The sequence below is a fragment of the Vipera ursinii genome, assembly GCF_947247035.1.
Source record: "Vipera ursinii genome assembly, chromosome: 2".
Classification (NCBI taxonomy): Eukaryota; Metazoa; Chordata; class Lepidosauria; order Squamata; family Viperidae; genus Vipera; species Vipera ursinii.
In genome coordinates, this window is record NC_139513.1 from 284654387 (window position 1) to 284679981 (window position 25595).

The window sequence follows — 25595 nt, forward strand, 5'->3', positions numbered from 1 at the left end:
CGCCTCTTGCTGGCTTCTCCTGATAGGCGGGGTTTTACCCTGGGGGGGGGTCTCTTCGCCTCTCCTTCCCTTTGCATCTCCCCTTGGCTGTTGATCTTCTCTCAGAGGAGGAAGAAATCTCTTTTCCAGCCGCCCCGGCTGAGTTTCCAAGCTTCTCCCAACTTCTCCTCATCCTGCATACTTCAGGCACTCCAAATATCTGGGAATCTCCATGCCTTTCCATTGTTCAGCCGCCCCCCCCACTTCGGAGGAGCCCCTGAAATTGGTGGCAGCAATAGCAAAAGCACTCAGACTTAGATCCCACTTCATAATGCTTTACAGCCTTCTCTAAGCAGTTTACAGTCAGCATCTTACCCCCTCCAACAATCTGGCTCCTCATTTTACAGACCTTGGAAGGATGGTGGGCTGAGTCAACCTTGAGCCGGTCAGGATCGAACTCCTGGCAGTGGGCAGAGTTTGCCTGTAATGCTGCATTCTGACCTCTGCACCACCATGGCTCAATAACAAAATAACACAATTGGAAGGGATCTTGAAGGTCCTCTAGTCCAACCCTCTGCTCGAGCAGGAAACCCTATACCATTTCGGACAAATGGCTGTCCGGTCTCTTCTTAAAAACCTCCAGTGTTGGAGCATTCACAGCTTCTGGTGGCAGGTTGTTCCACTGGTTCATTGTTCTCACTGTCAGGAAATTTCTCCTTAGTTCCAGGTTGCTTCTCTCCTTGATTAGTTTCCATCTGTTGCTACTTGTCCTGCCTTCAGGTGCTTTGGAGAAGAGGTGGACCCCCCCTCTTCTTTGTGGCAACCCCTGAGATATTGGAAGGCTGCTATCATGTCACCCCCTGGTCCTTCTTTTCATTAAACTAAAGGTAAAAGGTAAAGGTTCCCCCGCACATGCGTGCTAGTCGTTTCCAACTCTAGGGGCCGGTGCTCATCTCCGTTTCAAATCCGAAGAGCCAGCGCTTGTCCGAGGACGTCTCCGTGGTCATGTGGCCGGCATGACTAGACGCCAAAGGCGCACGGAACGCTGTTACCTTCCCACCGTAGTGGTCCCTATTTTTGTACTTGCATTTTTATGTGCTTTCGAACTGCTAGGTTGGCAGAAGCTGGGACGAGTAACAGGCACTCACTCTGTTACGCGGCACTTGGGATTCGACCTGCCAAACTGCCCAATTCCAGCAACTGTTCTTCATATGTTTTAGCCTCCAGACCCTAGGGCAGAGGTCTTCAAACTTGGTCCTTTTATGACTTGTGGACTTCAACTCCCAGAATTCCTCAGCCATTCTGGGAGTTGAAGTCCACAAGTCATAAAAGGGCCACGTTTGAAGACCCCTGCCCTAAGGCAATGCCTTGCCCCCCCCACCTGGCTGCCCCTCTAGGCCCCATCCCTCAGTTGCTGTGCCCCCTTCCTGCAGGGGGCAGGATCCTCCCCCTTCTGGAGCTGAGATTGGCAATCTGAGAACCCCCCCCCCCCCACTGTGGAGGATCTGGAGAGCAACAATGTCTTCCCTGGAGGAGGCCTCACAACTGCCTCGGCAGGAAGTTTTTCCACGAAGGCGCGAGGGAGGTGTGAAGCTCTTCTGTAAGCATTTTGAAGGAGGAGGAAGCGTCAGAGGAAATGCTTTCAGGGGGGTTTAAAAATAACGATGCCGTGTTTACATTTCTTCTTATGTAAAAAGTCCAGGTGGATGTGATGGAACCTCCCAATTTAAAGTTTTGATCTCATGACCACCCACTCCACTCCCCCCCCACCCGCAACGAACTGCAAACCTAACTGTGTGCACAAGGCAAAGGCCAACCCCCCACCCACCGGCCAGAGAGACCCCACCGGCCACTGGAGAAGGTGGCCAAAAAAGGCTCATTGGGTCTGAGGCCACTTAGGAAGCAAGCTTGTCCACTTGTTGGCCACAGAAGTGAGACAATGAGGTCCCTGACTTGTCACTTCTAAATTCAGAGACCAACATTGGGGAGAGAGGAGAATTTGCTGTGTGTGTGTGTGTGTGTTTGTGTGTTGAGGAAGAGGCTTCGTTTTTAAAAAGGATCCAAATCCAGGGAGTCCTTGACTTACAGCTATTCATTTCGTGACCATGTGAAGTTACACAACGGCGCTGAAAAAAGGGACCTATGGCCATTTTTCAGTCTTATGACCATTCCTCGTGGTCACACGATCGAAACTCAGATGCCTGGCAACTGACTCATACTTATGACGGTCGCAGTGTCTGAGGATCATGTGGTCCCCTTTGGCGACCTTCTGACAAGCAAAACCAATGGGGAAGCCGAGTTTACTTAATAATTGTGTGTCTAACTCAGGGGTCTTCAGACTTGGCCCTTTTATGACTTGTGGACTTCAACTCCCAGAATTCCTCAGCCAGTGTGGCTGGCTGAGGAACTCTGGGAGTTGAAGTCCACAAGTCACAAAAGGGCCAAGTTTGGAAGACCTCAGGTTTAACTTAACAACTGCAGTGATCCACTCAGCAACAGTGGCAAGAAAGGTCGTAGCCTGGGGCAAAACTCACTTAACACCTGTCTCGCTTAGCAACGGAAATTTGGAGATCAATTGTGGTCGCACGTTAAGGACTACTTGGAATGAAAAAAACATCCGCCCGGGTCCCTTGCTTGCAACCGCCTTGCTTGGGACGGTCCTGTCCAGCCAGGGGAGGCAGGGGGAGCCCAGGAAGAGGGTCTGTAGGAAATCTGTGATATTTCCACCTTAGGCTCACATAAAATGGCGCAGGTCTGGCTCAGGGCAGAGACAAGTTTCGTTTCTGTTCATAAGTTGCAGTTTACCAGAAATCAGATGACCTTGCTACTGCAGAGGGACAATCCCAAGAAAGTAACATATACAAGAAAGTTACAGGAATAAAGACATTCCATACAGGGCTATAGCTGAAATGTAACCATTGCATAGCTGAAATGTAACCATTAGATAACTTCTTGTTGCATAGCTGAAATGTAACCATTAGATAACTGCTTGTTGCTTGTGCGTTGCTTGTATCTCAATAAAAGAGAGCTTGGGACTTCGGTCTTGGCCCTCATCCCGAGAACGCTCAGAGAGACGTGTCCTCATTTATTGGCAAGTTCATGAGGAGCCCGCCAGGTGCGAAAAACCCGCAACTGGTGACCCCGACGTGATCTGCCACGAGTGGATACGTCTCTGAAGTTCATGAGGAGCCCGCCGGGTGCGAAAAACCCGCAAGGGTCTTGTCCAGGTTGCCCCCTCCCCCCTCAGAGAGAGGACCCTGCCCCAGATGAGCCCTCCTGGCCCAGCCTTTGGCTTCATTCTGCCCCTTGACCGAAAGGCCAGCCGGCTGCACTTTGCACACCACGGCAGCCAGTGATTGTATCTCCCGGGTGCATCTGGATCGTGACGGATGTCCTGGTGGTCTCTTGAAGCCCCTTTTAAGCCCTGGGCTAGTGGCTGCTCAGCTGTGAATCTCTGAAAAGTGCCAATACCTCCTCCCCCCCCCCCCCCGCCAAAGGCCTAGGACTCCAGAGAGCAGAGGCCGAGCAGGTGTATCTCAGTGGATTTATTGGGCAGGAGCGGTCACTGCTCAGCCTCGGGGCCGTCTCACAGACATCCTTGAGGTCCTGGGGGTGGGAGAGGAGAAGAGGCAGCAGAAGGAAGCGTGTTTCTCCTTCTGGTGATCACAGGGAGCTCCGGTCCAGAGGACGGGAAGCTGCAGAGAAGAAAGATCCAGTCAGCTTCCAAAGGAAAGAGCCACCGCGCCAAGCTTGTCGGCTTGGCAGGTGGTCCTTGACTTACAACGGTTCGTTTAGTGACCACTTGAAGTTACAACGGCCCTGAAAAAAAACGGCCAACTTTCACACTTATGACTACTTCCGGCATCTAAATTTGGAAGCTTGGCCTCTGGTTCATATTTATGACGGCCGCAGCGTCCCGGGGTCATGTGATCCCCTTTTGCGACCTTCTGACAAGCAAAGTCAACGAGGAAGCCAGATTCATTTAACGACCGTGTGACTGACTTATCAATTGCAGTGATTCACTTAACAACCGGGGCAAGAAAGGCCGTAAAATGAGGCAAAGCTCAATTAGCAAATGTCTCACTGAGCAGAAGAGGTTTGGGGCTCAGTTGTGGGGATAAGTCTATATTTGAGGGCTAGAAACATGCTGGATGCAATTAGTCCTCAACTTACCTCTAATGCTAAACCTGTCGTGGTGACTGCCATTTTATTCTTGTTCTTATCCCACTCTAAGCAGAAAGTCTAACCCAGGGATCTTCAAATTTGGCAACTTTAAGACTTGTGGACTTCAACTCCCAGAATTCCTCAGCCAGTGTGCCTGGCTGAGGAATTCTGGGAGTTGAAGACCACAAGTCTTAAAGTTGCAGGCTGGGGAATTCTGGGAGTTGAAGTCCACAAGTCTTAAAAGTTGCCAAGTTTGAAGACCCCTGGTCTAACCCATGGCAGGCTGGCCTTTGACATCACTAGTGATCAGCAAGCCCCATTTGCGGGATGTAGCCAACACACAAACCACGCCCCCTCCGTTCCGTGGAAAAACCTCTCTCTATGGAACCGGTCCCTGGTGCCCAAAAGGTTGGGGACCTCTGATCTAGAGTAGTGCTTCTCAATCTCAGCAACTTTAAGATGCTATGCTGGCTGGGGAATTCTGGGAGTTGAAGTCCACACATCTAAAAGTTGCTGAGATTGGGAAACAATGCTGTAGATTAGAGTCAGAGTGTCCCTGTGTGTGTGTGTGTAAACCCTCGTGGGCCCCAAAGGGAGAACTCACCAGCGTTTTCCACTTTGCAGATATTTCTCTGCAGGATGCCTTGGGGGGTCATGCATGTCCGAGCACGTTCTTCCACCATGTCCTGAAAAATAAAGAAGGGGCTGAGAAGTTTGGGGGGAGAGTTCCCCCAAGTTGACCCCCACCACCTCTAACAAATTCCCAACCCTCTGCATTAAAGGGAGGAGGGAGGGGGCTGAAAGTACGGTATTCCTCCAGGTGGGCACAATGGGGGCGCTTCTGCTGGGCACCCCCTTGAGGAGCTCCAAACGCCCTTTCCTTTGGCCTTGACCCGCTTGGAGAGAGGCGGAATCAGGAAAGGATCTTTTCATCCCTAATGAGAATCTTGCAAGGCCCTACAGCTAATCCTCGGCTTATAACCACTCGCTTAGTGATGGTTCCAAGTTACGACCGCACTGAAAAAAAGCGACTTATGACCGTTTTACGACAGTTGCAGCCTCCCTATCAAAATCCAGGCGCTTGGCAACTGACTCGTATTCATGGGCGTTGCAGCGTCCCCAAGGTCAGCGTCTCCTTTTGTGACCTTCTGATAAGCAAAGTCAACGGGGAAGCCAGATTTCCTTAACAACCGTGTTACTAATTGAACAACTGCAGCGATTCACCTAACAACGGTGGCAAATAACTCATAAAATGGGGCGCGACTCACTTAACAATTGTCTTGCTTAACAGTGGAAATTTTGGGCTCAGATGCGGTCGTAAGCCGAGGACCTCTCGTACTCAGGCAGGGGCAGAGACCCTGCCAGCACCACGGCAACCCCAGGCAGAAAAAAGACCCCCGGCTACCGTCCCTCTCCCCCAGGGTGTCCATGAACCTAGGCAAAAACGCCCTTGTGGTTTCAGCCACCACCTTAATAATTTCCCACCCCAGCCCCCCAGCCCCATCCGACGGACGTCCTGGGAGCTGCAGCCTTACGCCCCGTCGATGAATTCTGTCTGGTTGCTTTAACTTGGCCAGCTCCGCAGACGGGATCTCCTAGAAGAAAGAGCAAATGGAGGAAGACTTCATGCGTCCTCTCGGACAGGAACTTTTGCAATCTACAGTCTCATTTTTCAAAACCAAACACTAGGTTGAGTTGTTAAAACACATTCAAGCCGGAAGGCTGAAAGCAGATGAGAGCTGTAAACCACGGCAAGGCTTTTAGCCTGGTGTGCCTTTTCCAAAATCGGAATCTGAGCTGGAAAGGTAGAATAATAGCTCTTACGCATACGTAAACAGAGACAAACATTTGTCCAGAATGGTCTAGGGCAGAGGTAGGCAACCTTGGCTCTTTTATGACTCGTGGACTTCAACTCCCAGAATTCCTGAGCCAGCCGTGCTGAGGAGAAAAGGAGAGGTTTCCAACCTGAGCTGTGCTGGCTCAGGAATTCTGGGAGTTGAAGTCCACGAGTCATAAAAGAGCCAAGGTGGCCTAACCCTGGTATAGGGTCTCCTGCTTGAGCAGGGGGTTGGATTAGAAGACCTCCAAGGTCCTTCCCAGCTCTGTTATTGCATGGCTGGTTGGGGAATTCTGGGAGTTGAAGTTCACAAATCTTAAAGTTGCCAGGTTTGGAGACCCCTGCTCTAGAATAAAATTCAAAGTTCCCCTGACAGGCTGTAGGCAAGGCCTGTCCTCCATCACTGGAGGCTTTTAAAGAGGAGACTGGACTTGTCCAGAATAATATAGGGTCTCCTCCTAGAGCAGGGATTGCACTAGAAGATGTCCAAAGTCCCTTCCAACTCCTATCCTATCCTATCCTATCCTATCCTATCCTATCCTATCCTATCCTATCCTATCCTATCCTATCCTATCCTATCCTATGAATTATTCTATTCTATTCTATTCTGTTCTGTTCTATTCTATTCTATTCTATTCTATTCTATTCTATTCTATTCTATTCTGTTCTGTTCTGTTCTGTTCTGTTCTGTTCTATTCTATTCTATTCTATTCTATTCTACTCTACTCTACTCTACTCTACTCTACTCTACTCTACTCTACTCTACTCTACTCTACTCTACTCTACTCTACTCTACTCTACTCTACTCTATTCTATTCTATTCTATTCTATTCTATTCTATTCCATTCCATTCCATTCCATTCCATTCCACTCCACTCCATATATTCTATTCTATTCTATTCTATTCTATTCTATTCTATTCTATTCTATTCTATTCTATTCTATTCTATTCTATTCTATTCTATTCTATTCTATTCTATTCTATTCTATTCTATTCTATTCTATTCTATTCTATTAGGGTATCTTCTTAAAAACCTCCAGTAATGGACCACCCACAACGTCTAGAAACACTTGAAACACTTGTGCCAGACCTGCCTGCTGGAGCGCCGTGGCAGCTGCATGTAGCTCTGCCTGATGCCCCCAAGTCCTCTCTCGCTCTCCAAGGCCATAATCGTCCATAGGCCGGAGCATCACCCCCTGGACTTCAGCAGGATGGCACCGACAAGAGCCCTCAGTGCAGGGGACCTTCTCCATCTGCTGGCTGGGGTGGCGCCTTATGATGGCTGGGCTTAATGTATTAGGAAACCCCAAGACGTGGGAACAAATTGGCCGCTAGTGGCTTCTTTCCATAATGACATGTTTTTCCTGGTCTCTCTTGCTCAAGTGGGGAAACAATGGCATTTCAAGCATGATCTGAACAACTTAAGTGTTTTGTTTAGCAACCTGTTATTTTCATGTATGAGTGGGCCTCCCAGGGTTATGCATAAGCTAGAGCTGATTGAAAGAGCTACTGATGATGCAGCTCAGGGATTTCAAGACGGGAAGGCTACACTTAGAATCACAGGGCTGGAAGGGACCTTGGAGGTCTTCTAGTCCAACCCCCAGCCCAAGGGAGGAGTCCTCATCCCAGATAAATGCTTGCCCAATCTTTTCTTGAAGGGATGGAGCACCGACAACTCTATGAGGCAAGCTGTTCCATTGATTAATTTGTTTGTCCATCCATCCTATCTGTCTGTCCGTCTGTCCGTCCGTCCATCCGTCCATCCATCCATCCATCCATCCATCATCCATCATCCATCCATCCATCCATCCATCCATCCATCCATCCATCCATCCATCTTCTATCTTGTCTGTCTGTCTATCATACGCATGTTATCTATCTGTCTCATAGAATCCTAGGCTGGAAGGGACCTTGGAGGTCTTCTAGTCCAACCCCCTGACCAAGCAGGAGTCCTCCTCCAATCTTGGACAAAAGGCTGTCCAATCTTTTTTTGAAAACCTCTGGCGAGAAGTATTCAACTCTGGGAGGCAAACTGTTCTTCCGATTCATCGTTCTCACTGTCAGTTCATGCAACTCCCTTCTAAATTAACTCTCCTGACCTGGATCCCTCCCAAGATGGTCCCAGCACCCAAACAGCAGGAGCCCCAACAGATGCTCCCTTCCCTGAATCCCAAATGCTGGGGGAGAAGACCAGCAAGGAGAGGAGTGGGCTTGTTGTGGGCCAGGGCTGTTGTGGCCTGAAGGAGGACTGGGCTCTAGGGCAGCAGGTGAAACTTCACCTGGAGAACTAGGAGGCAGCCTGACCTGAAGCTCTGAGATCTCCACCCAAGGTGGACAAGGAGACGTTCTCCGGGTCAGGGTCATCCTGACTGGCAATTTCTAGCAGGGGTGGGGTGAGTGTGTTACTACACTATTGGAGTGGATTCACTGCATGGCTATGAGTTCCTCTAAGGCAGGGGTTCTCGACGTTGGCGATTTTAAGAGGGGTGGGCTTCAGCTCCCAGAACTCCGGTGGCTACTGGCTGGGGAATTCTGGGAGCTGAAGTCCACCAGTCTTCAACTTGCCAAGATTGCAAAACACTACTCTAAAGTAGGGGTCTCCAACCTTGGCCCCTTGAAGTTGTGGACTTCAACTCCCAGAATTCCCCAGCCAGCCATGCTGGCTGGGGAATTCTGGGCATTGAAATCCACCAGTCTTCAAGGGGCCAAGGTTGGAGATTCCTGCTCTAAAGTGAGAGCTGAGCTTAGTTGGATTTTGCTAATTAACCAAAGGGGGGTGGGGGAACTGAAGGGAAATGCACACAAAATGTCTGCCTGTGAATTCTGGCTCATTTTCTTGACTTTTTTTCTCCTCCTGCTCTCTACGGGAAGATGTAGCTTCATGTGGAGACCGGCTGCATTTGCTCCTTGCAAAGAATAATTGCTCTTCATGCTTAATTGACTCCTAAAAAACAGGGGGTGAATACTAATTAGAGGAAGAGGGTTGTAGGCACCAGCCTCCTCGTGGGAGTGTCTGCCTTGCTGAAACGCCGATGAGTCAAGAAGGCATTTGTCTTCCTGGTCTCCTGGGCTTGGAAACATGGCTTTGGCCACGTTTTATGCCCTGCCACACGAAGGACCAGGCTGCAGACTTGGTGCTCGTTCATAACTAAATGAAAATCCTTCCATTGTCTGCCCAAAATGGCTGCAATGCAGCTGTCCATCTTCTCCAGGTTGTGAGTCAACATCCAGCTGCTGTTGATTGTTGTTGATAATCTTGGTTGGTCGGCTGTTGATCTTAATTCAGAGACATCTGACATGTGTTGTGGGGCCAAAGGATTCCCTGAACCGACAATCCAAGTGAGGCTGGAAGCTGCACTCCTGTCTCTCCCCACCCCAAGGAGAAGTAACCCAGCTTTTACCAACCATCGGCTCAGGTGGGCACATTGGAATCCCTTCCTTCCTTCCTTCCTTCCTTCCTTCCTTCCTTCCTTCCTTCCTTCCTTCCTTCCTTCCTTCCTTCCTTCCTTCCTTCCTGTTATGTATGTCATTCCCCAGTGGGCCATCCCCTCCAATAAAGAGCTGAACTCACACTCTGGCTGGCGTCTCTTCCTTGCGTCAGACCCACTACACAATACTTTCTTCCTTCCTTCCTTCCCAGAGTCACAGACTTGGAAGGGACCTTGGAGGTCTTCTAGTCCACCCCCCTGCTCAAGCAGGAAACTCTGCACCATTTCAGACAAATGCTTGTCCAATCTCTTCTTAAAGAACATTGGACAATTTCTTTTTAAAGAGATCTCTCCTTCCTTCCTTCCTTCCTTCCTTCCTTCCTTCCTTCCTTCCTTCCTTCCTTCCTTCCTTCCTTCCTTCCTTCCTTCCCTCTGATCTGACCATTGCAGGAAGCAATTCTTCTTGATCCAGGGCACTCATCTCTTCCTATCCTTTACCCTTGTGTTGTGTTTTAGGACATGTCGATTGAATTAAATTATTTCCTGGGTTTGCAAATGCCCTCATTAGGATGGGTTCCCACGGCACACTTCACCTTCCCAGGAGTTAATGAAGTACTAACCAAGGTTGGTGTGCTCTACCTTGGGGGAGAGTGTTGTGTGACTGCAGCCACAGAATCTAATTTTGATGCTGGAGATGATATTATTCGACTTGGAGGCTGCTCTGAAAGCTCCACGTAGCCCAAGAAAGATGAAGGATGCAGAGGGCCTTTTGGTCTTGATGTGTCATAAAAGGAGATGCAACTCAGCAGACCAAAATCTGTTTTTCCTTTTAGCGATATGTGGGAAACAGTAGGATTGCTTTTGCCGACTCATGCCGATAATGGCTTATTCCTGTTATTGTGCTTGCTCTCCTTCTTGATGTATCTCACAGATCTGATGAAAGAACTTTGGTGCCCACAGATGTCCAGGTCAGCTTCTGACAACACAGGGGCCTTCAGGACAGCCTGGCTGGCCACCTCTCCCCACAGGGAGCCTTGGTGAGGGCAAGGAGACAGTCAGAGGACCCAGCTGGTTGCCTTTGAGCTGGTGGCTTCGCTTGAGAGAAGACAAGAAAGCTTCCCTGTTTTACAGCAAAACTCAGGCCGGGCATGTCTACGGAGAGTCTCAATCATCCAGATCATGGTTGTCCCAGAGGTCATGGTTTTCCAAAAGGCAAAAAGTCAACCATGTCCCAAATTGTCCCAGTGGTCATGGTGTTCAAGCAGGCAGCGGGACTTTCTTGTTTACAGTAGCTGAAAAGCATTTCACTTCTCATCCAAGAAGCTTCTTCAGTTCTGACTGAATGGCGGAGAATGTGGAAGGGTTTATATTCCTTGCAGTCATCTGGTTGCTAGCACTCTTTCTGAGAGTGATACAAATGCCAAAGCTTGAGGCGACTGAAGAACAAAGTGCCTCTTTTTGGGGGGGGGGGTCTTCTCTTCAGCTGTGTCCAATTCTCTGAGACTGCCTGCAGTTTTTTTGGCAAGTTTTCCAGAAAGTGGTTTGCCATTGTCTCCTTCCTAGGGCTGGAGAGAGTGACTGGCCCAAGTTCATATAACTGGCTTTGTGTTCATGGGAGGTTTAGAACTCAGGGTGTTCCAGTTTCTAGCCTCATTGATTCATAATTGATTCATTAATTGATTGATTGATTCATTCATTCATTTTTGTCCATTCATATTCATTCATTAATTCATTCAATTTCTATATAGCCACCCAACTCAACCAAGTGACTCTGGGCGGCTTACAATTCTAAAATTATAAAACAATTAAAAACAATAAAACAGTAAAAACTTCCAGAAAATAAATTTCATAAAGCCGCTGTGATGATTAAATCCAGGAAACAAGACCCTTAAAACATTTTGAGCTCCAGGCCTGGGTCCACAACCATGTTTTTAAAGCCTTACAAAAGGGGGCATTCTGATCTCGGAGGGGGTGGATATTCCAAAGAGCGGAGGCCACCGCAGAAAAGGCCCTGCCAGCCGACACTCTTTGGCTGAGAGGAGCTGCAGCATGACCCAACCTGCTGGATCAACTTGATGCTTTCATCACTAGACCAAACTTTAGATATGTTTGAAGTAAAAGGAAAAAAAGAACATTGAAATGAGAGCTGGAGAATGAAGTCTGCAAGGTGTTAACTGGGATCCAAGAAAAAGCAGAGCTATCCAACTGCAATGGCGCTTCGGTCCTCAACAAGACAAATAGCTCTTGCTGATTTATTTCATTCATTGTTTATCAGGTTTAGGACCTGCTTTATTCAAAAGACTTTTTGCAGTGGGACCCTTAGGAAGTCACAAAGGCCAGGAGGAAGGGGCAGAGACAACCACCCTGAATCCTCAAGCAACAGAAGCCAACACAGGGAATAAACTGGCAGGACCAGCATGAGAATGCAAGACAATGGATGGAAACTAATCAAGGAGAGAAGCAACCTGGAATTAAGGAGAAACTTCCTAACAGTGAGGACAATTAACCAGTAGAATAGAAGTTGCCTTCAGAAGTTGTAGGTGCTCTAACACTGGAGGTTTTTAAAAAGAGACTAGACAGCTACTTGTCTGAAATGGTATAGGTCAGGGATGGCAAACCTTTTAGAGACCGAGTGCCCAAACTGCAACCCCAAACCCACTTATGTATCATCGGGTGCCGGGTGGGTGTGGCCCTTTGGATGGGTGTGGCCAATTGGGTGGGCATGGTTGTAGTGGTAACGGCCGACTGGGTGGGACTAAAAAGTTCAATCAATCAATTCCAACTTTGCGAGAACTTTTTTCCCCCCGCGAGAAGTTGAAATTGATTGATTGATTGAACCTTTTTTTGTTGTTTTTGCACATGGCGGCGGAGGCCTAAAGTGAAAAGGTTTTATAAAACCCAGCTGAAGGCCAAGGACTGGGGCGACAGCATGCGTGTCCACAGAGAGGGCTCTGTGTGCCACCAGTAGCACCTGTGCCATAGGTTCGCCACCACGGGTATAGGTCTTCTGCTTGAGCAGGGGTTGGACTAGAAGACCTCCAAGGTCCCTTCCAGTTCTATTGTTTGAACCCTCTGCTCAAGTAGGGGACCTTATACCATTTCAGACAAATGGCTGTCCAATCTCTTCTCGAAAACCTCCAGCGATGGAGCACCTTATAGTACTAAAGGAACTAACTGTTAGTCTAGTCCAGGGGTAGGCAACCTTGGCTCTTTTATGACTCGTGGACTTCAACTCCCAGAATTCCTGAGCCAGCCATGCTGAGGGGAAAGACAGTGTTTCCAAGCTGAGCCACGCTGGCTCAGGAATTCTGGGAGTTGAAGTCCACGAGTCATAAAAGAGCCAAGGTTGCCTACCCTTGGTCTAGGCCTAGGCCGCTTTATGACTCATGGACTTCAACTCCCAGAATTCCTGAGCCAGCCATGCTGAGGGGAAAGGGAGAGGTTTCCAAGCTGAGCCACGCTGGCTCAGGAATTCTGGGAGTTGAAGTCCACGAGTCATAAAAGAGCCAAGGTCACCTACCCCTGGACTAGTCAAACCATTACTGATTAACTTCAAGAAATTCCAGATAAATACCACCCCTCTCTCTAAAAGAAGGAAAAAGAAAGATCCAGCACAGATTTCTGGCATCAAATCCTGGGAAGGCTGGAGAGCAGAACATAAAAAGGTCACTGAGTGAGGCCCCTGAAGACAATATGGCAACTGCTGGATAACCCTCAGAACAAGTTTGCAGGCTTATCTTGTCTCGTTTTTGATTGGGTAACTTTCTTCATACGTCCTGCAAATGCTGCATTTATGATGTATCTTGGCCTAAGTAGAGTTTTTGATAAAGTGCTCCTGGTTTCCAAAGCTAGGTAAGCTAGGCTGGATGACATGACATGACAGCTAAATAAAAACACAGCTGGCCCACAGATATATGCTTCGTTAACGGGTCCTCAATCAAACTGGAGAGACCCATCAAGTGGGGAGTGTCACAGGGATTGGCCGCTTCACTCCAGTATTTTTTTTTTAAATGGTTTGAATGATGAAGTGCAAAGAATGAATATTAATTTGCCAGAGGATACGAAACTGAACAAGATAACTAGTGCTCCGGAAAAAAAAGAGAGAAATTAACTTAAAAAGAATCAAAACCACATTGATAGCGAAATAGGCTGAATGTAATAAAATTGTATGAAGCAAAATGCAAATTAGGCACTTAAGGACACAAGAAATGAAATACATAGTTTGGGATGGAACTGTCAGGCTGGGTAGCTTTTAAAAGTTCTCAGAACAATAAAGAGTGCTTGTCGAGCTGATTAAGAGCCAGCAGAGTGATGTGGCTGCAAAAAGAAGGCAAATGCAGTTTTAGGCTGCGTCAAACAAAGATATAATATCTAAATTGTGGGAAGGAATCGTTCCGCTGATCTCTGCTTTGGTCAGACCCCCACCTTGAGTTCCATGTCTTTTTCTGGGCATAAAGGAGAGGAGGGAAATTAGAACAGGTTCGGAGAAAGGCAGAAGTGGAAATCAGGAATAGGAACGAAGCTGCGCGCGAAGGGGCTGAGTACAATAACTGTCAGGTCTGCTATCTTTGGCTTGGCGCCTTGCTGGCATCCTACCATCAAAGGCTAGGAGGGGGGGAGATAAGGTGAGGAAACAAATGGGCAATCAACCTGCTTGTGTATGTGATGGGAAATGGGAGGGGGGGGGAATGACAGCTCGACACAGAGCAGGAGACTCGGGACCAGTTTGTTGTGATTCAGGGTCAGCCTGTGGGTTCGGCAGTTGGGTCATACAACTCAGAGGAGGAGGGGGGTGTTGAAGACTTTGCTGAGGGGGTTGAAGATCTTGCTGATGAGAGTCCTCAGCCAGGCCCCTCCCACTTGGTCACCATGGAGACCCAGCTGTGTGAGCCTGACAGTGTGGATGAAGATGACCCACAGCTGGCCCTGTTCAAGGACGCCCGACGCAGGAGGCAGTCAAGTAGGAGTAAACAGAGGAAGGAAGTGGGGCTTCTCGGAAGGAGGCAGAGAGAGGCCACGTCCTGAACTCTTTATAAAGGGAATGTGTGGGGAGGGCTGGTTTGCTGAAAGCAACCGTTCGGATAGTGTTTCAAAGCTCCTGTATCTTGGTTCGTGTCTTGTTTGTTTTTGTAGTAATAAATTTGGCAGACTTTATTCTAGCCTCTTGCCGTTTGTAAAGGGGTTGCCTTTTCTGCAGGGCTGGTAGCAGGCTGGTACAGAACACAGTTTGTGCCAGCACCCAAGGCCAGGCACCTTGAGAAAGAACAGTGGGTTACACTAAACATCTCAGCATTCTCAAAACACCTAGGTGGACTCTGATTGGCTGCAGACGGGCTGGTCATGGTGGGGAGGGCTGGGATGCGGGGAAACTTTCTGTATCTTTTGATGGGAAATTTAGTTCTAGCCTGACTTTGCTGCAATCAACATCTTTTAGCAAAAAGACCCCCGACGGCTTCAACCAAATGGCGTTGAGCGTCTTCCTTTTCCTAAGGGATCAGACTGGGGCAGGCCTGACAATAACCCTGTTCAGAGTGAGGTTGCATGGAATAAAGTCAGGACCGGCTTTGCCTTGTTTTCCAGAGGGCAGGATGTAAAAGAATGCAGAATGAGAGAAGTCAGACTCCACCTGAATTTTCCCAGAATTGGAGCCCCAGGAGAGAGGAACCGATCACTTGGTTTGTGTATCTCTCTGTGTGTCGCTCTGTGTGTGTGTATGTGTGTGTCTGTGTGCCTATGTTCCCCTTCTTTATTGGAGGCAGCTAAACAGCCACCTCTCTGGAATGCTGGAATTTGGATTCCTGTGTCTCAGGATGCTGCAGTTCACAAAGGGTGGATAGTCCCACTCACTTGCTGCCTGCAAGAGCCCCCCTCCCCTAATGCACCCCATTTAAATGCAACCTGGGCAGGATTTGAGTTTGGCTAGTCTAGAGAAAAGAAGGACTAGGGGTGACGTGATAGCATAGTTCCAGTATTTGAGGGGCTGCCACAAAGAGGAGGAGTTTCCACTTATTTTCCAAAGCACCAGAAGGCAAAACAAGAAACAACGGATGGAAACTAATCAAGGAGAGAAGCAACCTGGAATTAAGGAGATCCTTCCTATCAGTGAGGACATTTAACGAGAGGAACAGCTTGCCTTCAGAAGTTGTGGGTGCTCCATCACTGGGGTGGGTGTGGGGGTGTGGGTTTAAGAAGAGATTGGACGGTCACTTGTCTGAAATGGTCTCATGGTCTAGCGGGGGGCTGAACTAGAAGACTTCCAAGGTCCCTTCCAGCTCTATTCTGATTGATTGAGATGCCGATTCTCTTTGTTTCCTTTCCCCCTTATTGCTTTGGAGGGCAGCTGTCCATCCAGACCCCAACTGCATGGCAGCTAACTCCCTTCTTTTAGCAAAATGGAACATTGTTGTAGATGACCAGGCTGAGACCGAGGGAGGGAGGGAGGGAAGGGTCAAGCACGTCATCAGTTTGGCATCCCTTCATGCCCACAAGAGATCTAAGTCCAGCCCTCCTTGAATTCCATTGACGCTTATCTACTGCCAATTTGCCTTGACGGTCGGTAGTCCAGATTCTTGTCTAAAATTAGCAGGGAATCAAGTTGTACTCATCTGAACAGCCTTGGCTCCTGATTTCCTGTGCCTGACAATCGTTGCCCTCTTTAGGGCATCCCCCTCTGAGCCTCTCAAGGAGGAATAAGAAAAGAAACCAAAATGAAATGGAAGTTCTCCCTAGGGAGGCGAAGGAGGCCAAGCTATCCTCTCGTGGGCTTCCTCCACTTACCAGAATGTTCTTCTCAGTGCCCAGCCTGGACTTCCCCGGAGCCACCTCAGCCCTGGGTACACTTGGCACGTGCGATGTGCTGAGCTGGAGAAGGAAGGAGGACATGAGGGGGCGGCCAACGGGCAGGGGGGAGTCCACCCTTGCAGGAGGGGGGGATCTGGTCTCTTCCCTGGAGGGGGGCAACCTCAAGGGGCTTCTAAAAAGGGAAAGGTTTCCCCGCAAATGCGTACTAGCCGTTTCCGACTCTAGGGGCCGGTGCTCATCTCCGTTTCAAAGCCGAAGAGCCAGCGCTTGTCCGAGGACGTCTCCATGGTCATGTGGCTGGCATGACTAGACGCCAAAGGCACACGGAACGCTGTTATCTTCCCACCGCAGTGGTCCCTATTTTTCTACTTGCATTTTTACGTGCTTTCGAACTGCTAGGTTGGCAGAAGCTGGGACGCGTAACAGGCGCTCACTCTGCTACGCGGCACTCGGGATTCGACCCGCCAAACTGCCGACCTTCTGATTGACAAGCTCAGCGTCCTAACCCACTGAGCCACCGCGTCCCCCAGGGGCTTCTACCTGCTCACTAATTCCTTGTTGCCTCAGATGTTGTTCACGAAGGGCCTTCCTCTCCTGCATGGCTCTGGCCAGCCTCTTCTTCTGTGGAGGGAAAAGAAAGGGGCTTAGCAACCTCGGTGGTGGTGGTGGTGGTGGTGGGGTGCCCTCTTGACTAAAGAGACCCCTGCTCCCCTTTCAGAACCAAGCTGGGCCAGTGGCAGTAATGGAGGAGCAACCACATGTAGTCCTTGACTTACGACATTTTCAGTACTGGAAAAAGTAACTTATGACCATTTTATCACACAACCGTGGCATCCCCACAGTCACGTGATCAAAATTCAGAGGCTTGGCAACTGGCTCATATTTATGACTGTCACAGTGTCCCGGGGGTGGGGTGGGGTGTGTGTCACGGGGTCCCCTTTTGCGACCGTCTGAAGAGCAAAGTCAACGGGGAAGCCAGATTTACTTAACAGCTGGGTTATTAGCTAGTCAACCGCAGTGATTCACTTAAGAACCGTGTGACTAAGTTAACTGCCAGTGATTCACTTTACGAAAGGTTGTAAAACGGGGCAAAAGAACCCTCACTTAACAAATGTCTCACTTAGCAACAGAAATTTGGGGCCTTAACTGTGGCCATAAGTCAAGGACTACCCATATTGGAAAATGGGACAGACCTAGGGATGCGACGTCCTTGTCCCAGTGTCTTCTCTTAGTCGCTGTGTCCTGCCAACCTTATTCTCGCAGCCGCCTCAGCCTTCCGGCCTGGCCTATGCCAGGAGTAGGCAGCCTCGGCTCTTTTAGGACTCATGGACTTCTGGGAGTTGAAGTCCATGAGTCCTAAAAGAGCCGAGGTTGCCTACCCCTGGCCTATGCCATCCTGGCTCTCGGTTGAGGTGGGGGAGCTGCAGGGCTGCACCCAAGGGCACCACCCACCAGGTAAATGTTGTACTTCAACAGCCGCTTCCGGGCATCAGAGACACTGGAGCCCAGCTCCCTCAGTTTGGTCTTCATGTCAACCATCAGGTGGGCCGGAGGGTCCTGGTGGCCTTGGAGCTTGGTGACTTCGGGCAAGAGGGGTCCCAAGGCGGTGTACAAGGCAGAAATGAAGTTCCTGCAAACGAAACATCAGGAGAAGGTTCTGTAGCGGGTGTCCTAACTCAGTAGCAGCTCCTGCCAGTGCCGAAGGCAGCCCAGGGAAGGTCCAGAGCCATTGGGGCACAGCTCTCCTTCTGTCCCCATCACTGACCCTTCACACAAAGTGGGCCTGCTCTGAGCACTTGCAGGGCAGACCCCCTACGCTGGGTCACATGGAGGCAGCACACTTATGGCAGTCCTTCTGATTGCGACCGTACTGAGCAGGAGAAGAAGAGGGCCCTCCTGTCCACCTTGGTGAACTTCCCAGATGCATCTGGTTTGCCACTGAGGGATCCAAAATGCTGGACCGGGGAAGCCCCTCTGGGCCCCTCTCCGCTTGTCCCGCACCAACTGGCTCTCTGACTTTAGACTCCACGTGAAAGATTGCTAATGTTTCTTCCCCAAAGCGTTCCACTAGAATTATGCTTAATAAGATTCTGTATTGTCTGAACAGTTGGGTGAAACGGTTTTTATTCCAGGCTAGGGAAGCCCAACGAGATGCTACCTGCACTACAGGAGGGGGTTAAGGTGGGAGAAAGAGAGATGATATGCTCTGAGTAGGCAGGATGGTGTGGTTCCTTAAAGGAACACTTAAGACAAACCAGCTAGCCAGCTGCCCTGACGCACGCCCAGTCCCACGGGGCAGTGCCAGCCCTCTATGGCAGTTGGGGTGGGGTCCTTGCTGGCCACAACTCTCACCAGGGGAGCTTGGCCCAGTCACTCTGGCTCAGTCTAACCTACCTCACAAGGTTGGGAGGAGGATAACTGAAGGAAGACCCAGGAGACCCCCCCAAGTGCTTTTCCAAAGACAGCTGTTTTGGTTTTCTTCTTGCAAATTTATTGCTTCTCATCCAAGAAGCTTCTGAAGAGAAGCAAAACATTTTCACGAAAAACAACAGCAACAACTAAAAAAGAGCAGTTGCCTTTTGGAAAAGCATCCCTGGGACAACCATGACCTGGATGATTGAGCATCTCCATAGATGAGACCTGGAAGAAACACTTTGCTGACAATGATTGCTGTCCCAAGGAAGATGGGGCAGATGAGGTTGACGTTGCCTCCAGGCCATCTCATGGGGAATCCACCTTTGCAGTGGCCTTGAGATCCACCCACAGCTGGCTGGCCTTGGGGCGCCCATCCCACCTTAGCTGAGCCCTGGGATGGTCTTGCCATCACCCCTCTCGGAGAGTCCGTGGCAGTCGAGAGCCTCTCGTGCGAGGGGAGACACTTACATGGTCTCCTCATCCAGTTCCTCTTCGCCATAGTTTAGGTTGTCACTCATGGAAGATCGAGGCTCTGTTGTGGGGAAACAGAAGTGGAGAGAGGAAGACTGGCAGCTCTGAGGGCCGGGGAGGGGGATAAGAGTTGGGGGCCGGGGATGAAGCTCCCCAAGAGCAGACCACCTACCCTGTTGAAGGAGATTGACATTAGAAGAGATTCCCCGTTTGACTGATTGATTGATTCATTACAGGTGGCCCTCGACTTACCAGCACAACTGAATCCAAAATTTCTGTTGCCAAGCGAGACAGGTGTAAAGTGCATTTTGCCCCATTGTATGACCTTTCCAGCCACAGCTGTTAAGTGAATCGCTGCAGCCTATTGGGTTAGTAACACTCTGGCGTCCCCATTGACTTTACCGGCCAGAAGTTCGTAAAAGCAGATCGCGTGACCCCGGGAAAGAGCAATGGTCGCAAAGACGAGTCAGTTGGCAAGCAGCTGAATTTTGAACATGTGACCCTGGGGATCCTCTGCAGTGGTCATTAAGTGTGAGAGCAGGGCGTAGGTCACTTTCTCGGGTGCCGTTCGAAGGGTCACTAAATAAACTGTTGTAAGTTGAGGACCACCTGTAATTAATTCAGACGTAGATGCTGCCTGATCCCTCACGAACCAGATAACATGAGTCCAGAAGAAAAACTCCGGATGAACAAGCCATCTACTCTCTCTCTTGGATGGCTGCCCACCTTGCAAGGGGCTAGTTGAACCCTCCCTGCTCTTGTTCTGTACCAGCCTGCTACCGGCCCTGCAGAAAAGGCAGGGACAACCCCTTTTACAAGAAGGCAAGAGGCTGGAATTACGCCTGCCAAATTTATTACTACAAAAACAAACGGAACAAGACAAACCAAGAAACAGGAGCTATCCAAGCGGTTGCCTTCAGCAAACCAGCCCTCCCACACATTCCCCTTATATAGAGTTCAGGACGTGGCTTCTCTCTGCCTCCTTCCGAGGAGCCCCATTGCCTTCCTCTGTTTACTCCTAATTGACTGCGTCCTGCGTCGGGCATCCTTGAACAGGGCCAGCTGTGGGTCATCTTCATCCACGCTGTCAGGCTCACACAGCTGGGTCTCCGTGGTGACCAAGTGGGAGGGGCCTGGATGAGGGCTCTCATCAGCAAGATCTTCAACCCCCTCAGCAAGGTCTTCAACACCCCCTCCTCCTCCTCTGAGTCGTCCGACCCAACTGCCGAACCCACAGGCTGACCCTGAATCACAACAGCTCTTGTTTCCTGTTATTCTCCACCAGGACCAGGTCAGGCTGAGCCCCCACGTTTACCCATCATCCCTTGGCGGGTGCCCTGAAGGAGGCCAAGCTGTCTCCTCCTGCACGGTCGTGCCTGGGCTCCAGACCACCTGCCTTCTGCTCCCAGGGACCCCTCCACCCTTCCTCCTGGGTACCAGCGTAGGGTGGAGCCCTTACCTTGGAAACTCGGGGAGCCAGAGCCTCTGCTGTCCATGGCCTCGGTGGCTGAAAGGCTGGGAAGGGGCGGAGAAGAAGCCGGACGAACCTGCGGCTGAAGGGGGAAGGGAAAGTTTGCGTCTGGTTCTCAGGAGCTCAAGAAGGGCCTGCACCCTTGCCCCTGCATTAGGAGGGTGGGCTCCTGTAGCTCCTTCAAGGGGTGTGTGTGTCCATAAGCCCTTCTCTACAATCCCTAATGTTGAAGGCTCTCGTAATCTGGGAGACTACCAACCCAGGTTTTATCCTGGGGCAAATTTCCTTTTGGCTTTTATTTCCTCTGGCCTTCCTTCCTTCCTTCCTTCCTTCCTTCCTTCCTTCCTTCCTTCCTTCCTTCCTTCCTCCCTCCCTCCCTCCGATCCTTGTCATTTTCAACTGATAGTCAGTACTGCAGGGCTCCTGCACACACCTCCACTGGACACTCTGGCTGTGCGTGCATATCTGTGTTATGCACAGCATTTTATTTTTGTAAAAAAAATGCTTTTATTTGGGAATCCTTCCCTCTTTTTTCTGTTTTGGCTCCAGTTCTGCTAACCGCTAGAGGGGGTGATTTATTCCCATCCTTCTGAAGACGGCTTACTAAACGACAGTAATTAAAAACCTGAGTAAAACATAATCATCCCCAGAGCAAACAATTAGAAAAAAAAAAGCAGGAGATTAAAGGCAGGTCAAAGCTATTAATTCAGAGGCAACTTGGAGGGCGTCCATCATTTTCCCTCCTAACTCTGAAAAACCTGCAGCCTGTCACTTTTCCGTTTCTTCCCGTAGCCAACATTGTGTCTCCTTAATCTTCCCGACAGCATTGTGATGTCAGCTGCTAATTGTGAGTTCTTGGCTTGTCATCCAGCCCCGGAGGACTTCGTGGGATTTGCATGTTCAACTCTCTCTAAACCTAAACGATTTTGATTCCCTTTTCCAAAGATGCGGAGGCCGGAGAGGGGGAGAGTGAGCTGAACAAGAACCACCTCTGGCCTGGTACCAGCAGGGGGCAGTGCAGGAGAGTTTTTCTCAGGCCTGGACCACACAGACATCCCAGAAGCATCTGGGGGGGCCTCAGAGGAGGACCAAGGACTAGCAGGCCGAGGGACGCTGCGTTGTGCCCCTTTCCTTTTGGGAAGCATTGGGGCACCTCCTTCCACCCTTCTGTGAAAGTTGGGTGAACTCCACTTAGCCACACCAGCCATTTTCCAACTTCTCCACAAGCAGCTTCCTCCTCCCTCCCTCCCTCCCTCCCTCCCTCCCTTCCTTCCTTCCTTCCTTCCTTCCTTCCTTCCTTCCTTCCTTCCTTCCTTCCTTCTTTCTTCTTCTTCCTTCTTCTTCTTCTCCAGAACCTTGGCCATAGTGGTCACCAGCATTGGAATGGGGGTGGGTGGCATTCACATTAAAGGATCCTCTCATCAGAGCCCCTTCCCTTTGCTGTCCTTCACCTTCCTATTGATTTGTGAAGTTCCATTTATTTTGGGTTGCCAGCATCAGCCAACCAGCATCCAGGGTACCTCTCAGGGCAACCATGGCCCATTTCTGATCCTGCCTTCAGCCCCTCCCCTTTCTACCCCCACCGCCAAACCAGAACTCCAACCTGGGTTAGGTAGCTTGTGAACATTATAGATAACCCATATGGTGGCCAAACCTGGATGGATGAAGTAATGCAACTCCTCCCCGATGAGCAGGAGGCCTCCAGCAGCCTCTTCCCCAGGAGTCCCCCAGACCCACCTCAAGGACCCTGATTCCTGTGACAGCCCACTGCTATATCTGGCTGAGCTGCACCTGAGCCTGTGTCCTGCTTGCTACTTCTTCCTTGGAGTAGCTGTTACTTCCTGGTTGCTAGGCAGTGATGTCAAGGCTGAGTAATGAGGTCACAAGGGAGGGAGGAGTTCATGGACCTGGCAGGTGTGAAGCAAAGGACACCTGGCTCTTGCAGGTGTGTTGCTGGCAGATGTTTCTGGATCACTTAGAGGAGACTGGAAGACAGTGCTTAGGACGGCATCTTGAAGGCATCTCTTGATCTTCAGATAGGTTGGGACATCAATGCCATCCTCCCTCCACCACTCCTTTTGGTAGGCAGGGCTACCATGAATATTTGGGGAGAAAGACACAACAGCTTCATCCACCCAAGAGGGAAAACCAGACGTTTGAGGGAGAAAGGAATCAACTGCTTTGATTATGGTCAGACAGGATCACAGTAGAGGTTGGTGATGGTGCTCGCTCAGTCCATAGCATCTCCTGTGGTGGCTGTGACCCCATTATGACCTCTTCTGCCAATGCTCCCAAGGTGGCACAAAGGCCCATAAAGTTTGACTGGATTAAACCAGGGGAGCTGGCTCTGTACAGCACCAGGAACCCTTCAAGTTGTGGTGAGGCCCATCCTGTGGTGATTGCTTGAGCCATGGACAAAAAGTCTCCTGGTGGTTCCTCTTCCCTAGAAAGCCCAGGAAGCTTCCAAGGCACAGCTGAGCCAAGTTAGGTTAGTGCTAGGACTGGGTTAGCCTAGCCAAGACCCTCACCTGGTGTGACCCTCACCTGACCCATCAGAAGACCCATCACTAGACCCAACACGAAACCCTCACCTGAGATGACCCACACGTGACCCATCAGAAGACCCCTCAGAAGATCCATCCCACCACAAGACCTCACCTGATGTGACCCTCACCTGACGTGACCTCCCCCTCACAAGACCCACTGACCATCTGAAGTCCTTACAAGCAGAAGAACACCGACAAGGACATCCCCTAAGCTCTGCTGAAGACGTCACCTAACCTGGTGTACAAAACATTCAGAACCCAGCCCACAAGCTTGGAGAACAAACCTCCACCCTCGTCCTCCACCCGAGCTACAGATATTTGCCACTGGCGCAAACTAGCCACCCTCGCCAGAGTCAATAGAAGTGGGGAGAAGTGGTGGCATGCAGCCCCTCGGGGCTACAAGCCTGCGGCACTTGGCCTTGGCTTCCTGCTGACTTCGAGAACGGAAGCTGGGAGAAGCTGGTTTGCTTTCAACACCGCCCCGATTTCAAATAAAACCCTCAGGATGTTTACAAGGAAAGACGTGATTTCCCTCCCCGTCTCAACTGGGCCTCTGTGGTGGGTGACTTTCTCCATTAGGCCTCCGTGGGCTCCAGCAGGTGCTTTAATGGTCTTGTGGCTGCGTCCCAAGCAGCTGTGAGCACTGCGCAATTTAAAACTCTGCCTTAAGAGCACGACAGCTCACAAAGTGCCTTCCAGCTTTGATTTGTGGTTGGGAGTAAGTCCACAGCTGCTTCCTGGCCTGGGTGGTAATCAAAGGTGCCATCAGCGATTCCTGGATTTGTTCCACTTCCACTTTTGAGCAAGGAGTTGGAGAGCCAGGTAGAAGAAAGAAGGAAGGTGACAGGAGGTAGCGGTGTTTTCTCAACCTTGGCAACTTGAAGATGGGTGGACTTCAACTCCCAGAATCCCCCAGCCAGCATGCCAAAATTGAGAAACACTGAATTAAAGGCTTTGGAAATGTGATACATGGAAACTTATAGGACAACTCTGTGATTGCACGTGCCTGATGGATCTCATCAAATAAGTAAAAAAAAAATGTACTGGAGACATTCCCTCGACACGTTGACCTTGGTTGGTGTTAATCTTGGTTAGTGTTTTGTGACTTAACGATGTCGGGCTTGCTAGGTTTAGTCATCCGTGCTTGGGCAAAGCCACAAAAATGGATGAACAGTTAAGTGGAGATGTGAATCCAATCAACATCTCTTGAGATCAAGGGTTGAAAGATCTACAGTAGTGAAGGAGAGACATGCAGGTGTCATTCAAGAATTACCCAGCATGCAGTTGACCCCAAAGAAATATTAAAGGGGATTTGGGGTTATTATGTTGTTTTGGGTTTTTTGCACATCTCACCTGGTTGTTTTTTGTTTTACATTTCAGTGATTTATCTGAACTCAGAAAACGAGTGAGCTTCGTTCCCAAGATGTGGTGTAAATGCAAGTGACAGAATCCTAGGGCTCGAAGGGACCTCAGAGGTCTTCTAGTCCAACCCTCTGCCCAAGGCAGGAGTTCTTATACCATCCCAGACAAATGACTGTCCAATCTCTTCTTCAGAACCTCCAGTGATGGAGCATCCACAATGTCTGGAGGCAAGGCGTTCCACTGATGGATTGTTTTCACTGTGGGGAAATTTCTTCTTAATTCTAGGTTGGAGATCTAATGATGTTCCACTCATTAGTTGTCCTACCCTCCGGTGTTTTGGAGAATAAATTTACCCTCCTCTTCCACATGAGAGTCCCCTCAAGTATTGAAAGGAAAGGGGGGAAGGAAGGAAGGAAGGAAGGAAGGAAGGAAAGAAGGAAGGAAGGAAGGAAGGAAGGAAGGAAGGAAGGAAGGAAGGAAGGAAGGAAGGAAGGAAGGAAGAAATCATAGGGCTGACAGGGACCTTTGAGATCTTCTAATCCAATCCCCTCTCGAAGGCTGGAGTCATGGACAAATGGATGTCCAATCTTTTCTTGAAAGTTTCCAGTGATGGAGCATCCACAACACTGATTAACCATTCTCCCTGTCAGGAAATTCCTCCTTATTTCCATATTGGATCTCCCTAAGAGAAGCTTCCACCCATCGCTTCTTGTTCCTGCCCTCAGGTACTATGGGGAATAAATCAATGCCCTCTTCCCTGTGAGAACCCTTAAGATAGGTGAGGTCAGAAAATCTACATCCTGGACACCAGAGATGGACAGTCTCTCTCTCTTTCCCTCTTTTCTGCTGCGAGACAAGCCCACTAATCCACAGAGCAAGTCTTTCTCCTTTGGCCAGGCCAGAGAGCAAGCAAGCATCTGCAGGGTGTGGTCCAAAAAGTCATTGTGGTGTGGTGCTGTCAGCCTTTCAAGGTAGACCATGCTAGGAATTCAATGGCACATTGAAAGGTTGGTGCCACTTTTATTGTAAAGCTATCAGAGCAGAATCTTGCAAGTCTGAATGTGCTTCGCTCCTCCTTCCCTTTATCTTCTGGAGAACTAGCGAGGGGCTTGGCTGAGAC

At 49.8% G+C, this 25595-nt stretch overlaps 1 protein-coding gene across 1 annotated transcript; it reads right to left on the reverse strand.

The window, feature by feature from the left end:
* Positions 1–3595: 3595 nt before the first annotated feature.
* Positions 3596–22473, reverse strand: LOC310636644 (uncharacterized protein). Its single transcript, XM_083356620.1, has 8 exons — positions 22305–22473; positions 19094–19157; positions 17663–17840; positions 16751–16831; positions 16187–16270; positions 5679–5738; positions 4748–4829; positions 3596–3674 (listed from the first exon to the last, which is right to left on the reverse strand). Exons 2-8 carry the CDS (start codon positions 19141–19143, stop codon positions 3643–3645), a joined length of 567 nt encoding a protein of 188 aa, XP_083212746.1. The 5' UTR covers positions 19144–19157; positions 22305–22473; the 3' UTR covers positions 3596–3642.
* Between the last annotated feature and the right edge of the window lie 3122 nt (positions 22474–25595).